This window comes from Plenodomus lingam (genome assembly GCF_022343315.1).
Source record: "Plenodomus lingam strain CAN1 chromosome Unknown contig_3, whole genome shotgun sequence".
Classification (NCBI taxonomy): domain Eukaryota; kingdom Fungi; phylum Ascomycota; class Dothideomycetes; order Pleosporales; family Leptosphaeriaceae; genus Plenodomus; species Plenodomus lingam.
In genome coordinates, this window is record NW_027093944.1 from 1506120 (window position 1) to 1521865 (window position 15746).

At 43.7% G+C, this 15746-nt stretch overlaps 3 protein-coding genes across 3 annotated transcripts; 2 read left to right on the forward strand and 1 right to left on the reverse strand.

The window, feature by feature from the left end:
- Positions 1 to 8151: 8151 nt before the first annotated feature.
- IAQ61_007890 (uncharacterized protein) lies at positions 8152 to 13038 on the reverse strand (the record flags this gene model as incomplete). Its single annotated transcript, XM_066097780.1, is given in 11 exon segments — positions 8152 to 8292; positions 8353 to 8700; positions 8761 to 9056; positions 9072 to 9527; positions 9561 to 10355; positions 10404 to 10811; positions 11047 to 11095; positions 11317 to 11601; positions 11651 to 11953; positions 12004 to 12591; positions 12811 to 13038. Coding segments are annotated over 11 exon segments (3897 nt in total), but the record flags the coding sequence as incomplete, so codon positions are not given.
- Positions 13039 to 13958: 920 nt separating this feature from the next.
- On the forward strand, positions 13959 to 15185 carry IAQ61_007891 (uncharacterized protein; the record flags this gene model as incomplete). The annotated part of the gene is made up of 1 exon (XM_003840605.2): positions 13959 to 15185. One exon carries the CDS (start codon positions 13959 to 13961, stop codon positions 15183 to 15185), a length of 1227 nt encoding a protein of 408 aa, XP_003840653.2.
- A 52-nt stretch (positions 15186 to 15237) lies between these two features.
- Positions 15238 to 15519, forward strand: IAQ61_007892 (uncharacterized protein; the record flags this gene model as incomplete). Its single annotated transcript, XM_066097781.1, has 1 exon — positions 15238 to 15519. The coding sequence occupies one exon, from the start codon at positions 15238 to 15240 to the stop codon at positions 15517 to 15519; it is 282 nt and encodes a 93-aa protein (XP_065952278.1).
- Positions 15520 to 15746: the final 227 nt, after the last annotated feature.

A 15746-nucleotide genomic window follows, 5' to 3' on the forward strand; every position in this document is an offset into this window, starting at 1 on the left:
GCTATTAAAGGTCTATTATAGGGTTTCTAATTAGCGTCTAAATAGGACTAGTTTCTAGAGTGTTAGAAGGGGGTTAGTCCTTTTCTAGATAATAGAGTAGTCTAGGTAGAAGTAGATAAGGTAGGGTATAGGTAGCCGTTCTATATTAAAAGTGTAACAAGGCTAGGCTAAAAAATAGCTAGCGCTTACTAGATGCCTAGGCTAGACTTGAACAAGGTTCATGGGTTGGCACTAGGGTCTAGCACTATTATCTGTTAAGATATATATATTATACTATGCGAGGATTACTTAGCTTAAGTATTCTCGTGCGTACCTTTTGGACCATGGCCAAATTGGTACAGACAGGGGAGATGACGTAGTATTTATTTTATAGGCAGGGCGCCTACCTTGTTACATAATACTTAAGCAAATCCAAAGGTTAAGGGTTCGAATCCACGTGCGGCGTGAATTTGTCTCTAGCTTAAATTATGCTTAGGGGACTAGGCTAGACTAGATCTGCTAGGGTTAGTGCTAGGGCCTATTTAGGACTAGGCTAGACTAGGTTTCTAGGGTTAGTGCTAGGGCTTGCTAAGCCTAATTGGGGTAAAGCGGATATATATTGCCCTTAGCCAAAGAGCTCGTAGCTTACTTGTCTTAGGGACTAAGACATTTAAGGAGGGAGGTAGTGTAACAAGGCTAGGCTAAAAAATAGCTAGCGCTTACTAGATGCCTAGGCTAGACTTGAACAAGGTTCATGGGTTGGCACTAGGGTCTAGCACTATTATCTGTTAAGATATATATATTATACTATGCGAGGATTACTTAGCTTAAGTATTCTCGTGCGTACCTTTTGGACCATGGCCAAATTGGTACAGACAGGGGAGATGACGTAGTATTCATTTTATAGGCAGGGCGCCTACCTTGTTACAAAAAGTAGTAAGATAATCTACTATAGTCTTAAAATTATTATGCTAATTCTATTAGAAAGCAAGATTTAGTATCCTTAGGGAAGGTGTAATCTTTATCTAGAGGTAGTAATACTACTCTAATTAGGGTACTTCTCCTTTAATAGCAAGACTCTAGAATTATAACTTAAAAGTAGGGAACGTCTTTATATTAGTTATATATAGGCAGTTAAATACAGTCTAACTCTTAGCTATCTTATTTCTAGTAATAAAGTAAGTTTAAAGGAGGGTAATTATTTCCTTAGCTTTTTAGAATTAAAGGCTAGGGGAATTAGATAGGTAACGTGGCTCTAAGTATTCTCTTGCTAGCCCTAAGTAGTGTCCCTAGACTAACGCTATCTAAGCTCTAGAAGAGGGGTAGTAATTAGCATTAATCTCTAGCCTATCCTAAATAGATGCTTGCTATTATCTAAAAGTAGGATTAGCACTATTACTAAGTATAGAGATATTTAGCGTCTTTTTAGATTATCTCTTAGCTTTTATAGTATATACTATAGGGTTTAATATAGAAGCTAAAAACTAGCTAGGTTAGGTAGTACCCTATATCTTTTTATAAAGGGAGGTGTTATATAACTAATTAGTAAGTTACTTAACTTATTCCTCTAACCTCTTCTTTTTAGATAGGTTTAACATATATTTATCTTTAAGGGAGGTATTGCTTTAAGATTTCCTAGGAGCACAAGGTACCTTAAGAGATAGATAGAAAGTAGGTCCTTTAAGGAGGGCGTTATTAATTAAGTCTTCCTTATCTAATTTCTTTCTATTAGTAAATAGGCTTTTAAAAGTAGCTAAACTAGATACTCTTCCTTTACCTTTATCTAATATTTTATAGTTAATAAGAATAATAAATCTTTTCTTTTTAGGGGGTTTGGTTATAGGAGGATATTAGCTTTGCCTCTAATTCCTCTAGGCTTTTAGTAGTCTCTAGGTCTCTACCTTAACGCAATCTAACGCGATTTTTCTAAAGGTAATCTAGCACTACTTATAGGTCTAGAAGTCTAAGCCTATAGGCTTTAGTTATTAGAAGTTCTAATAGCTATTCTAACTGTAGAGTTATAGGGTTAGATAGCTACTAGAACTAAATTAGTAGCTTAAAATAATAATAAGTGCAATATTCTTAAATACTATTATTAGCTAGGATAATATTCTTCTTATAATATAACAACTTAGGTTAGTAGGGTATCTAAAAGGTATACTATATAACTTAAAGGTATATAGGAGTGCGCGTCTGTATAGAAAAGGATAAGATTCCTACACCTATAGGTCTTGTACAAAAGGATAAGAAGAATATACCTATCCTAACTATAGGCGAGCTATTCTCTACATACATCAGTAAGTCGGGCCTTTATTAGGCCTGACTTGGCATAGAACAATAGGCAGGCAATTCTGCCTTATTGTTACACTATATAGGAGAGGGCACCTAAGATAGCACTAACTCCTAGGTATACTCTACCCCCTTCCTATCCCTAGTCTACTAATACAACACCTGTGTATTAATTTTAAGGATTTTCCCTAGGATTAATATAGTTATAATTAGATTATAGTTATTATTAATTGCCTATTAAAGTAAGCTATTACTATCCCTTACTATAAAACTATAGACGCCTAAGGTATAGCTACCTTATTTATATAGTAGCTATACTAATTTAGACACACTTTAGATACTATTATTTCTAATTAAGGCCCTTAGTTTATATCTAGTTTCTAGTCTAAGTTCTATTAGATTATAGGCACTAAAGTTAAGCTCTCTACTACCTACTATAAATAAACTAATAGACAAACTAAGATTATAAATAAGTATATTAATTAGAGACTAAGGCCTTTTATATCCTATTACTAGGATAACTAGAGCAAGCTACTACCTATAATAGACTGTGCCTAAAGTACTCTACTATATTTATCTATTAGTATAGCTTTATATTAGCTCCTCTTTAGCTCTCTACTAAAGTAAAGTTAGTATTAGAAACTAGAAAAGACCCTATCTACTATACTAGAGAAACTAAACTATAAGGATACCTTATCTCTTACTACTTAGATATATAATATATAAAAGATTACTAAAGAAAATATAAAAAGAGCTTAGGACTAAATACGCTCTACTACTAATTACTATTACTATCTAGTTAACTAGAAGGTTAGTAACTATATTTACCTATCTACTACTAATCTTACTATTTTATAATCTAGCTAAAAACTATCTAAATACTAGGAAGGTCCCTTTAAGGTATTAGAATAAGTAGGAAATATGTATTACCTCTAATTACTACCTAGTTCTAAGATCTATAACGTTTTCTCTCCTAATATACTATATAAAGATCCCTAAAACCTATTACCTAGATAAGAGGCTCTAAAACCCCCTAGTACCCCTATATAAGGTGTAGAGGAATATAAGGTAGAAGAAATCCTAGCTAGTAAATTATATTAATCTAAGCTAAAATATAAGGTTAAAAAGGTTAGATATAATCCTAATCCTATTTAGTATCCTACCTCTAACTTTATAGGTGCTCCTTATAAATTATAGGTATTCTACTAATAGTATCTAAATTAGCTAGGTCCCTTATATAGCTTACTAAAATAGATTTAAGCCTAGGAAAAAGGTAAAGAGGATCTAATATTACTTTATAATAATTATACCTATTATTAGAACTAATTTATATCCTATTTAGCTATATATTATACTATTAACTACTATCTATTACTATTATTCTTATTACTATTTATTATTATATCCTATTTAGAACTATCCTAGAACCCTTAAGGTTCCTAGGACACTACCCCTAGGAAACCTCTTTATTCTGTGTCTATCTCTCTATTAGAACCTAGTTTAGACTTTATATTAGCTAAGATAGCACCTAGACTACCTTTCTTAGCTAGCTTCTAGATAACTAGTGTAGTAGGTTTTAGAGTAGGTGCAGGAGTAGGTATAGAAGCTAGAACTAATTTAGACACCTTCTTATTAAGCGCCTTTATCTTAGCCTATACTATAAAGGTTACCTCCTAATTTAGTGCTATTTCCTCTTTAAGTTTATTAATAGCCTTTATTAAGCCCCTAACTACTAAGACTATCTTATAAATACTATTCTAAAGCTAATATAAGTTAGATATAGTAGTATACTAGGTAGCTATAAGGATTTTAGTAGCTTCTATACCCTTAGTCTAAGTATTAGTAATAGTAACGTACTTAGCTAGGTTTTAGGTAGCTTCTTAAATAGTAGCCTTAAACTACTTAATATCCTTCTAATAAGTAACTATAGTATCCTTATCCTTATCCCCTTTAGTATAGTTTGCTACTAGGCTATAGTACTTATCTAGAGCACCCCTAAGGGTAGAGTACTCTAGGCTAATAAAAAAAGGAATCTACTAGAATTAGTAAAGGAACCCTATTAGACTTAGATACTTACTAGATTATAATACTTATTCTAGGAGATATAGTACTAGCACTTCTTAGAATTCTTTAACTTAAAATTAAAATTATTAAACTTACCCCTAGCTAGAGCCCTAACTACCCTTATATAGAGAGCGTAATAAGTAATAGGGAGGACTTCTAGTAGTACTAGTACTAGTATAGCTAAAGGTTCTAATTTAGATTAGTAACTACTTAATTATATAGATTAAATACTTACTAGATTTTAGATAGATTAGGTTAAATAATTAAAAAATTAGGGATATAGGAATAAGAAAGTTAGTAGGTAAAGGGCTAGTTATAGGTAGGCTAAGGATAGGGGTCTATACCCTAGGAACAAGAAGTAAAGGTAAAGGTAGAGGTAAAGGTAGATTTATTTTATAAAAGCTTTTCTTTAATAAAGGATCTAATCCTAATCCTAAGGATAGGGACTATCCTTTCTCTATAGGAGGGGGTAGTATAATAATAAGGTAGAATTACCTACCTATTATTCTATACTAAGTTAGGCCTAATAAAGGCCTAACTTACTAATATATATAGAGAATAGCTTACCTATAGTTAAGATAGGCATATTCTTCTTATCCTTTTATATAAGACCTATAGGTGTAGGAATCTTATCCTTTTCTATATAGACGCGCACTCCTATATGCCTTTAAGTTATATAGGATACCTTTTGGATGCCCTACCTACCTAAGTCGTTATAAGTAGTAGTGTTAGACTCTGTCTATCTTATGTTAGGCCTAGGCTTAGGTATAAGCCTAAGCCCTTTATAGTATAGCAGAATAGACTAAGGTACTAAGGAAATATAATTAGGAATAATAAGCTTAATATTTATATACCCTAAGATAGCTTATTCTATCTAGCTTCCTTTATATTCTTTAATTACTATAACTACGCTTAACCTTACTACCTAAAATCTTATAATACCTAGAAGGAAGAAAGTAGGTATATTATAAGCCTAAGCACTATAATAGGTAGTAAAAGTTCTACCTAGAAGATAATTCTTTACACAGGTTACTATATTTAGATACCTAGTTAGGTCTATTCTTATTACCTTTATATAACTATATAAGTAATAATCTATATATATAGTATATATCTTCTATACTTATTCTTAGCTAGGTATTTAAGAAAAAGGGAAACTTACTATATAGACTTATAATAAATAAGAGGGTCTTTAAGTAAATCCTAATTAGCGTTAGGGCTCTAATAGTTTCTCTAATAGATAGATAGTGAGGTGGTAAAGACTAGGTAGCTTGTTGACTATGAAAGATGGGGGTGGAAAGTCTTCTCCTGAGCCCATGCACAAGCGTGTATCTTCATCATGCCAGACGTAATCGTGTTCTCCTGCATTGCATTGAGAGGTGTAGCCATGTCCTGACTGTCAAGGATATAAGGCGTATTCGAGACCCACACACGCTCCCTATGCTGTTAAAGGCATGTAGATTCGTACGAGCTTGATGTTGAGTATCACGATCCTGCCGTGCTGAATGTGCATGGTCGCTTACTGTGTAGGTACGATTTGAGCGCAGGCTAAGAAGAGGGGTTAACGAACCGCCTCCGCGAAGGAACGCGGCACACCATATGGATCTTTCTATGCATGGGCATATGCATTCCGATACGATGGCGACTTGCAGCGGATCGTGCATCCGCCACTACAGTGCCTGGTTCATCCAATCGCACAATCACGCACTGAACCACACGCTCTCAACCACGCACTAAACCATACATGGCGGCTAAAATAAAGAACGTACGAAATGGGTTCCAGAGTGCCGATGCAGCCTGGGCTTATTTTAAGAGGGCATCAAGGAAGTCCTGTCCGTCAAAATGTCTAACAAAACACCAAATTGCTCGCAGGAAAGCAAAGGGTCCTAAAGAATTATCTAAGGCTGCTGCAAAATACAAACGTTTCCTAGACAAAATCTATAATCCTAATAATTAATATTTATTCACAATCGCATTCTCCCAGTCTTGGATTAATTCTACGAAAGCTTCTATACTCAAAGAATTGGGTTTAAAACTTATTGAACGGGGAAGTAACGGCGCGGTTGCACAATCTGTATTTGACACGACTTTGGGAGATAATTATGCTTTGTGTCAGCCCTAACCGCAGAGTTAAGAGGGATGATTACGTATGAAGGTGTACCGCTAGAAGGAATAAAGGAAGCCTTTGGAAATTACCTGGTTGACAAAATTAAAACTGCAGAGATTAATCACAACTGGAGAGCAGTGACAATGTGCCTCCCGCAATGGCCAGGAAATCTCTCTGAGAGTAGAATGTCGCTGGCAATTCCCGAGGAATGTGTCAACGAGCTTGCAAGGGTATTGTATAAGGTGGAAGTAGAGCGGATCGCAGACACTTGTCGTATCGTGGTTACACTTAGGCTTGTGATTTTGAGTGATTTTGAGTGTGTGATTTTGAGTGTGTGATTTCAGACCTGCACAGAGCCACTACTCGGGATGCAAGCCTTTGCGCATCTTCAAGCATCGTCATGACTAGTAGGGCAAGAACCACGCATTAGGAATACCAGTGGCCTATGCTCACTTCTTCTTTATACAGAAGTGGTTATGGATACACAGTTTTAACGAGATGAGTTCACCTCTTACCACGTACATTGATTTGGTCATCGCCGTGAGCCGTTAGCACCGCAAACCCCTTTACACCCGCACCACCATGATGGGAACATGCGGCATTCTCCTGCAGGACCAGGGAGCCCATACGAAGAGGAGAATCTCCATCGAGCGTGGACGTGGACGTGAGGGTATAAAGCATCGTATGTTGACTTTATTCTTCATTCCCAGCATCATCTGGCCGGCTTTTCCCATCGCATTTCCACCTGCATCCTCTGTTCTATCCCCTGCGGCACGATAAATCGCAACATACTTGGTATCCACCGAATCGTTCACGCTCCCGACGCCCAGCACCGTCTAAAACATCTGTGATAGCCTGTGTGTGGAGAATCATTAGTCCACTCACGACTACGCCGACGCCCTCCATCGCCCAGACGGCCCTATCGCCCTCTACCTCGCCTCGCTCTAGCCCGGCAATAACGTGCTTAAGGTAGGCACTAGCAGTAGGCGCCTCACTACTATAGCAAAGCGTAAGGTTGGCTAAGGGTACTGTGTCGCGGTGGACGCAGTCTAGGGCTTCCTTACTACTAATGTTCTGTGGACCCTTCGCCACTATGATCTCGCCGTCGCTCCACAGGGTTCGCCTCAGAACCAAGTGCATCTCCTCTGCGCCAACATCACAGACGGCGCCTCCTTAGACTGTGCTAGAAGGCATGTCAGCGCGTGAGATTAAGGACGTTAGCGACAAGCTTATCCGCAATGGCAAATACAACTGCACTGGGCGGGCTATAGCAACAGCGTGCCGCATAAACACGTTGCATTAGGACCAGCTTGACCGTGCCTATCGTGACTGCAAGTTGGCAGAGTTCCTGCAGGCCGCTGTAATTCGCAACACCAACCAAGTTCGTGCTGCCTCTGGTAAGGCACTCGAGACCACCCAGGTTGGCGTGATGGTGTCCCTCTGCCAGAAGTAATTTGTGCCTAGGCTGTCTGGCGTGGGTTTTAGTATTATATGGAGGGAGGGCACACTTACCCAGGATTTTATAGAGTTAGATCCTAGGTTGCTAGCTTTTTGCAATTCTATGCTCACTATTTACGTTAGTCTCCCTATAATGCAGTGCATAGGTAGCCTTATACTATCCTAGTCATCTTAATCTCAGAGATCTTGTTAGAGACTAGTAGTAAGGGGATTCATACTAATACACTACTATGCCTTGCCTCTTGCGGTAGTGATCACTCTGAGTTTTCCAGATCCGTTCGCGCCAATCGAAGAATCTCCTTCATTCGAGAATACAATGTCTTGTCCTCATTCTCCCACGGTTTATCCATTAGGAAGACTGCCTGTCGCAGCCTATTCACATATGGAATCAACGGCTAGTAGTATAGCGTGAAGGCTTTCGTGATCCGATTAAGAAAATATCTTTCCCTACTCACAAGCCCTGACTTCAATTCCGCCAATTCCTCCATGTTCACATAATTCCACTTCTCAAACTCCGTCGCCCTAACATCTTTGGCTGGTCCATCATAATAAATGCATATCCAGAAGAGGACCCAGAAGAACGATTCGAGATCGTGCATGAACGAATGCTTCTCTTCGTCGAGAAGCACCCCAATTGCCATGAACGCTCGCGTGCCCGTCTTCCCTCGCGCTCCTAACGGTTCCTCGCGATTCTCCTTAACCGCAAGATCAAGATCAATTAGAAACGCGGGCCAAGAGGGATTATCGTCTTCCTCGTTAATCAAGAGGTTGTTCAGTAAGATATCGCATTGTAGCATGTTAGCCTATATGTGTAACGACTCGTATCCATTAATACAGCCTTCTAACTGCGCTAGAAGGCTGACTATTAAACTGGTCTTGTAAATAGGTTTCCCGTAGTCGCGAACAACAACACGGCGGTGGACTCGATTCGCCACAGCATGCTTTATTGGGGAGCCTAAGCAAGTGCGCTTACTAGGCGGTAATGGCAGTGCTGTGCAGCTTAAGGATCGCTTCCGCCCGCTAGTGTTGCTGCTGCTTCTGTCTCTCCGCGAGGCCCGTTGTCCGGTCGTGCTTAGTGGCGGCATTAACTTTTCTAGCTTGTAGTTCGTTGCCTTGGTTATATCCAGGCCTTTCCGTACATTTGCGCGGATGTCGTCGTCTTAACTGCCTACACTAACTGTCTCATGGTGGAAGTACCTAGCAACATTTATCACCCCCTTCTTAGTTGCCTCGCGTAACAATTCGCCTTCCTCTTCGCGCTCTAGATACTGCCATGAATCCTTAACAACAAGCGGCGTGTTAGGATCTTCTTCTTTATAAACTTTCCAGCAGGTCGTTGCTCGACCAGCGACGCAAGGCACCCGTTTTATCAACCTATCAATAACGAGGCGCTCTTTCCTATTCTCCCGCTTAATCTCAATGTACCGCTTGTCTCTAACTATAATAATCGTCAGATCGAACCCTAGCTGTTCCTCGCTCATCCAGAGAAAGCCAAGCATTGCAGACACAAACTGCAATCCATCTTCGTTTATGTCAAACTGCTCGGAAGCGATACCTCCAAGTCGGTCGAATGTCCATAGCCGCATAAAGGGTCCACAGAGAGTGAAGCCAACAACAAAGCGGCGGCTGTCTTAAGCAGCGAGCACCTCCCTCGCATATCTACCAAGATCGAGCCATGCCTTAGACGCTTTGTCAGCTGACGGATTGCTCTTAAGCTCCCTAGGTATCAGAATCTGTGACCATCGACACTTTAAGTTCACGCCGGCGTTTAGATCGTCCACAAAGCCAATGTCCAGCTTGCGATCGGCAGTGGAGCCTTGCAGAGGCTGATTTGGCTGTGCCAGTAGTCGCCGCCGAACTCTAGATTCCAGCTGATGCCCTTCTGTGAGGTCCAACAGCCGGTCTGTGAGCGGGGCAAACCAGTTTAAAACATCCTTTTCTTTCGCCCCTTCAGGCCAGCCTTGCCAACCGCTCGCCAACCGGTAGAGTGGTTTATCTCCTTCCTGGCACTTGTCGAACACAGCCTGTGCCGCAGGTCTCAGACCTGGCACATCTCTGAAGAACGCGTCGAAGAAGCCAGGTATGCCAACGTATAGGTGTCCAAGCTCTTCCTTCAGCACATTGTCTACGTGTTTGCGGTGCTCGGCTGAGTTCGCGAAGCTGCCCGTGTTGCTGGACAGGGGTGTTTGTGGGAAGGACGAGGTAGGGCGGGGTGGAGGCGTTGATTTGGTGACGGCATTGTAGACTGCATCCCAGACAAATTCGTCAGGCTGAAGTGTGAGGATCGCGTCAAGCAGAGGTCGTACTCGGTCAGCGTCGAAACCGTCAGAACCGACTGCGGCATTAAGCCGTAAGAGGTCGTGGAAGAGACTTTTACTCCCATTCTTGGATTGTAGGAGTCGAGCGGCAGGAAGGGCCTGCAAGGCAGATATAAGAGTAACCAGCAGGTCTTGGGTATCTGAAATGGCGTTAGAACTACGCAGTAAAGATAGTCAGGTTGTACTACCTTCATAACCCACCTGATCAAGCGCTTGCGAGGAGTTAGGGACGCCTATGTCATCGCATATCGAATTGAAGGTATTGCGGAAGCCATCTAATCCTTCACCTATCGGTTTAGACCGTATGACCTGCGACCGCGATTGCGTAGACATTCTCGAAGGGGCATATAAGTCGCTAAAAAATGCTACAGCGCCCGTCGCGCACACAGCCACTCGCAATCCTACGTGACCCAGAGAGGGCGAAATAAGACTAGGAGTGATGAAGAGAAACGTGCGATGTAGGGTAGCGATGGCGAGAGAAGGTAGCGATGGCGAGAGAAGGTAGCGATGGCGAGAGAAGGTAGCGATGGCGAGAGAAGGTAGCGATGGCGAGAGAAGGTAGCGGCTGCGCGCGACAACGCGCGGGCCCAAGGAGGCTGGCTCGGCGCCACGTCGGTACCCCAAGATGTTGATTGGTCTGTGCGTCAAAGGCAAGTTTGCAACACTATCTTTATCTCATTCATCAGAACGCTCTAAATGTTGTCGCGATAACAAGACCCTGTTAGCTGTCTTTAGGCTCCTAAGTTGCAATAACGACCCTAACAGCTTAATATCGCTGCTCGCGCACTGTCCGTAGCAGCTTCTCCGTGAAGGCTTTAGCTGCACCACTACCTTGCGTCATGTAGTTATGTGCTTCGTCTAGCGCGACAATCTTTCTGCACTGTCTGCTGAATGAATACGGAGAGGCATATGTCGAAAAGTGCGCAGGCGGAATCTGCGTCGATAATAGGGTCCTATATAAATGTTTCAATAAAAATAACGTGATCTACCACCAAGCGCCCACCCCCACCGAGCGCCTACTAACACTAAAATTCACCACCTAACGAATGCTAGGGGGCTGTATATGTGCGCGAAGTACACAATCAGAGAATTCATACATACCTCCACACTCACGCGTGTACTGCGACTTGTTCTCGCTGCATCCGCTTGATTTGCACATGCTGCTATGGTACTTTGCTCCGTCAGTTCTCGAAGCGTGTCGTAAAGCTCGCTAGAGCGAAGGTTGATGCTGAGAGATTGTTTATTTAATCTCATACTCTCAGCATCCAGCTGGTTGCGGTCTTTAGTAAGGCTGTTGCTCTCGGCACTCAACTGGTATTCGTCTTTGCTGATCTTGTAGCTCTCCGCTGTGAGGCGGTTGTGCTCTAAACTTAAGATTCGGCCAAGCTGCGCGGCTGTTAATGGTATCCGATACAGGCGTAGGACTCTCACATACGTGGATTGTGAATCGCTGACAGGAATCATCAAGAGATTTTAGTATGTCATAGAGATCTGTCAGCTTCTCGAAGGTCCCTTTGATACTGTTGTGTGTTCTGCCGCAGTCGGAAAGGTCGGAAAAGTATGCCATATCCCCACCTGGCTCGGCGAAACGTTTGTATGCTCTCAGTGTGAGCGACAGGGAGTCTCGAAGTTGCCGTAAAAGCTGCATAGTCTGAACAATCCAGTCAAGCGATCTCTTGATATCTTTAGAATCTAGGTTTGCCTGAGCAATACTCTTGTTGCACGGATCATTCGCTCTCTACTCGCCAGTTAGTTGCATGTCGTTAGATTCTTCTGGGAAGTAGTTACCCATTTAGTGATTGCTTCCTCGACTGTGCGAACTAGGTAAGTCCACTCTTTCAAGATCAGTTCGCATCGTATACCCACGACCTGTAGCCAGTACTTTCGCGCATCCCATGTCGTATCGTCTGCGTCTTTGATATAGTCGTCATCACGGTCCGCAGCGAACAAGTCGTGTGTCGGCTCATCTTCTACTTGCGATACGAAGGAGGTCAATGGAAGACCTGTATTGGCGAATGCGTATCCCGTCCATTGGGTGTCGCTCCACCCACACACCGTTACGCTAATATGCGATTGATAAATGAGATATCTTGGAGCTTCTTCTGGAGAGTTGGCATCCTCAAGAAAAGTCAAATCAGCCACTGGATCATTCTTCTCGGTTCCGTTATCTGTGCCACCCACCGGTGGAGCTGGTGCCTTTCTTAGAATAAGATGGGCAACGTGGAACTCGAGGCGAAACGTGTTCAAGCTACCCCTTGGGAGATGTACACGAAAAGAGGTTTCTAAAGCGACATGCTTGTACATGGCATCGCGGATAGCTTCAATCTGGTGGCCCCAAGCTGTCTCGGCTAGCGCACGCACGAACTCTGGTGTGATCTTTGATATATATATCAAGCGTCGGTCCACATTTGCTCAGCCAGCGAGTCCATATCGTTGCTCTAGTAGCTTGTCCCGCAATTCTTGTGCGTTGAGGCCTGTTGGGTAGGATCGACTGCGTCCGCTTGGGTATTCACGATCGTCCATCCAGGCCCAAGGTTCAATTTGACGCGTTCTTGTAGAGTCATGCCTCTGCGTGTCAAAGAAAGCTTGCACTACATTGGTCTCCCAAGAAGGTATCGAGCCATCCAAGTCACCTAACAAGGTGTCCAGGATGTCATTGGATTCTTCAATTGCAACAACCCCGTCATCTTCGATGGCATCTGAATTGGATGTACCATCCTCGTCCGAATCATTCTGTCGAGCTTGACACAACGGTTGATCTCCGATCACGCGTGACACATAAAATTCTGGGACCAGTGCTTTCCGTCTTTCTTGCGAAGCCCTCTCTTGGTACTCTTACGACGAAACTCTGCTCTGCGAGGAGAACGACCAGCATTACGGCTGAAAGCGTCCCGGTGTGAAGGAAGAGAGGGTGATGTGGATGTTGCAATCTAGTGCATGCTCAGCATTATGTTCGATGTGACAATGACAGTGACGTTTGACGTGGTCTATCCAAGTGCAGGGCCATGATTGGACATACCATAATGAATTGATATTTACAGGTCGGTAGTAATGGGTTGTCTACAGATCAGTAAGATGTGTTCGCGAATATAAATCTTGGACAAAAAAAGAGATACTAATTCTCTGGCGTCGGACCCAAAGACAATGAAATGAATGCTGCGTAGATGAAGATGTTCGTATGCATCCATAGACCTGGCCGAGCCCTGTATTATATTATAACGTTCGATCACGCTCGTAACGTCGGCGCTTATGGTCCAATGCATATTGAGACAGCCAGTGATGACAGGATTAAGACGACAGTGGAGTCAGTTTTGCTTTTTTTGCTCCAATTCTCGAATGAGGATGGACTTTGTGTGGGGCCTGCTTTCTGTTGCCATGTTGCTGGTATGTCGGCGTCTCGCTGGAGCGAGTCAGTCTTCCAACAGCTGAATCTTGAGTGCCATCGGTCCTTTTTTAGACGGATTCTAGAATCAGCTTTGCAATTGACGCATCTCGTTCCCTGTCTAACTGTTTGATTGGATGCTGGCTATTCTTCAACAAGCTGTCGATCTGTATCAGGAAGGTCGAAGTTGTGGATGGTGTTGCGGGGACAAAGATGTACCGTAGGGTGTGACAAGGACGACCCATGCCAACGACGTTCGTCATCGCAGCCAAAGCTCAAGCTTCCGTACCGTGTTGTCCACAGCACAACACCCCTCTTCCCATACACAATTGAAGCTATTTAGCTTCCACCTATATCGACAATGATACTAAGAACGTATCCCCTCCTCTCGCTTGCCCTCGGCACTCTGGCAGCAACAACATCCCACCTTCAAAATGACGCACCCATCCATCTCACCACTCTCGACCCAGAAACCTCCACAGAGCTCCTCCATCTGCACCGCTCCCTCGTCGAGATAGAATCTATAACTTCAAATGAACGGGACGTAGGCCAATGGCTAACATCCTACCTCCGCAACTCCTCCTGGACGGTCGAGCGCCAGCAAGTCTCAGAGAACCGGTACAATTTACTCGCGTACGGCAAGAAGCGCGAAACCACCCTTCTCCTTACCTCGCACATTGATACTGTCCCGCCATACTGGCCATACTACTACAACAAGACCACAGACGTTATCGGCGGACGTGGTAGTGTCGATGCAAAGGGTAGCGTCGCGGCCATGATAATGGCCACCACGAGCCTAAAAGGGCAACTACAAGACGACATATCGCTGCTCTTCGTAGTAGGCGAAGAAACAGGCGGTGACGGCATGCGCGCATTCAGCTCCTGGAACAAGCGCCCCAGTTCCCACGAAATCATCATCTTCGGCGAACCCACCGAGGCGAAACTTGTCTGTGGCCACAAAGGCATGCTCGGCTTCAAACTCCAGGCCACGGGCAAAGCTGCGCATTCAGGCTACCCATGGCTGGGCGTTAGTGCAAACGATGTGCTCGTCGAGGCGCTGGGAGCCCTGTTGGAGCTGCGTCAACATCTTCCCTGGAGCGACAAGTACGGCAACACGACCATGAACTTTGGACGGATCGAGGGCGGCGTCGCTGCAAATGTAGTCGCAGAGACAGCGAGTGCGAATATTGCGACCAGACTTGCAGCCAGCACCCCAGACCTCGTCCGCGAACAAATCGTCAACGCCCTGAAAGACGTAACTGCCGCTGCGCAAAAAGCCGGCGGGGACCTGCAGGTCGTGTGGGGCAGCGAGGGCTACGCGCCTGTGGATATCGATTGCGATATTGATGGCTTTGACACGCTAACTGTGAATTACGGGACCGATGTACCGCTGCTAAGTGGCTCGCACAAGCGATATCTCTATGGTCCTGGCAGCATCTTCGTTGCGCATAGCGACCACGAAGCGCTCAAGCGCGCGGAACTCGAACAAGCGGTGCTGGATTATCGGCGGTTGATTATCAAGGCGAGCGAGGTGCATCAGAAGGACAGGATGGGTCAAGGGCCTCCAGGACAGCAGATTGAATTGTAGATGCCAACTTAGATGTTTAATCTGTGTATATACGTATATCAATCTACAACACATGAACAAATCCACCCCCATCTCCCCCTCAAAGAGCCAAAACATTGTACCCCCACGCTTAGTCCACCAGGAGAATAATCTCACTCAAGTCATTTCCAAAGAAACAACACCAGGCAGGTCTGAAAAAGCAGGGATTTCCCCCCCTAAAAGCAAAAAGAAGATCAACTCATCCGCACAAGTCAAGACCAGCGCAAGCAAAAGCGCAAGCGAAATCGAAATCCAGGGAGGAAGAAAAAGACAGAAAGTCCACACCCAAGACATCTCCCCAAAGCCCCAGCACTAGCAGCCGAGATGGTGGAAAAACTGGGTGCATGACTTTCTCTCCCTCACCCTTTCCCCGGTCCTTTCTCACTCACACCTGCTCACACTCCCAACTCCCATCGTATGAGGATCTCCTCTCCCTCCAGAAAGTTCTCTGCTCTTGCGCATTCCGTCGTTGCGGTGGCGACGACGAGACCGTCGCAGCCATTGGGCGGGGGCTGGACGGTCTGGAAGGTCTGTTCTGTGCGC